The following is a 1363-nucleotide window of genomic DNA, read 5'->3' on the forward strand; positions in this document are numbered from 1 at the left end:
ATTCCAGGTCGCTTATGACAAGGTTTGTCACGCGATATTTGACTGGTCACTCGCTCATTATATTCGACAGGAATGGCGCGCATACGAGCTGATATTTTTCGTCCTACTTGGAGTTCTTGGAGTGCGTACCTCGGTTCTCTTGGAGGATGGTTCATTAAACGAGGTTTCAGTGAGTATACAGCGCGTATTTTTCCAAGCTGAACTACCGCTGGAGTCGCGACGTTCGTGGCGGAACGCGGTTAAAGGTGCATCCAGTTGCAGAAGTCATTCTTGCGAGCATCGCGTTGTTCGTCCGTTGTCTAGCCTTCTTAATGATGTAGGCGACTCTCGTAATCGCCGCCTTGTGCTTCTTAAGTCCTTATGCGCGCATGGGGGGCGCAGATCTTGTTTATAACCTATTCCCAGAATGCTGTATTGTACAGGCAGTAAAAAAACGCAAGTTTCCGGCTGGGATTTTATACCTGCCCTCGGAGTAGGCGCATGCGCTGGACGGATTGTTGGCATTGCGGTGCAATGGCTCCAGTACCATTACCCGAACAGCGCCGTATTTGATGTATGCGAGGGCGACGTGGATTGCGTCGTGCCTGGCCTTTCCGCAATGATGAAAGATGCAGCAGCCTTGTCTGGCGTCACTGTGAGTAACCGGCTCCTAGTCCTCGGTACGGCGAAGTTGACTTGAGATCTTCAGAGAACAACGGCGTCATTAGCGGTCATGATGTTCGAGCTGACCGGTACCCTCACCTATGCCGTTCCTGTTATGCTGTCTGTTCTCGTTGCCAAGACTCTCCTGATGCTTTTCACGGGCTATCTTTCCGCGAATACATGCTAAACGTGAATACCTGCGGTCAACTCCGTTCACCAAGGAAGTGGTAAGGGCGCTATACTCATTGTTGAGATCCGACTAACTAACACCTGTAGCCGTTGTGGCGGAGGGAGTAACCGAGGAAATTCGACTTCAGCGTATACGCGGATACGGCATACTCTTTTCGTTTGATTTTAAGGTGTGCAGACGCTCAAATGGATGTAGGCCATTGATGATTCAGTCCAACTCGCCTTTGGAGCTCCTTCACCAATTCTTCGTGAAGCTCGGCGCGCGTCGACGAGTACGCGAATACTACCACTTCCCATTTCACTTCAACTCATGTACCGTTAGGCTCCCCTCCGCACTTGTTTCACGCTCTATCCCCTCGATTTTGCACAAAGGACGACTGAGCTTGACTATTAAATATTAAATCCGGAAGTCGCTCTGCCGCTGATTGCCATTTCCTACGGCGCTATCTCCAGCCTATTCTGGGACGCCTCGCGCAAGCCCACGCTTTGGAAGGCTTTATGCCTTTTGATTGCAAGCTGATGGTTTATTGCT

The 1363-nt window shown here is 50.5% G+C and overlaps 1 protein-coding gene across 1 annotated transcript; it reads left to right on the forward strand.

Moving 5' to 3' along the window:
• Positions 1-70: 70 nt before the first annotated feature.
• DFJ58DRAFT_891120 (chloride channel) lies at positions 71-829 on the forward strand (the record flags this gene model as incomplete). Its single annotated transcript, XM_041394744.1, has 4 exons — positions 71-169; positions 198-286; positions 427-634; positions 689-829. Coding segments are annotated over 4 exons (537 nt in total), but the record flags the coding sequence as incomplete, so codon positions are not given.
• Positions 830-1363: the final 534 nt, after the last annotated feature.

The sequence above is a fragment of the Suillus subalutaceus genome, assembly GCF_016647625.1.
Source record: "Suillus subalutaceus strain FC151 chromosome Unknown DFJ58scaffold_818, whole genome shotgun sequence".
Taxonomy (NCBI): Eukaryota; Fungi; Basidiomycota; class Agaricomycetes; order Boletales; family Suillaceae; genus Suillus; species Suillus subalutaceus.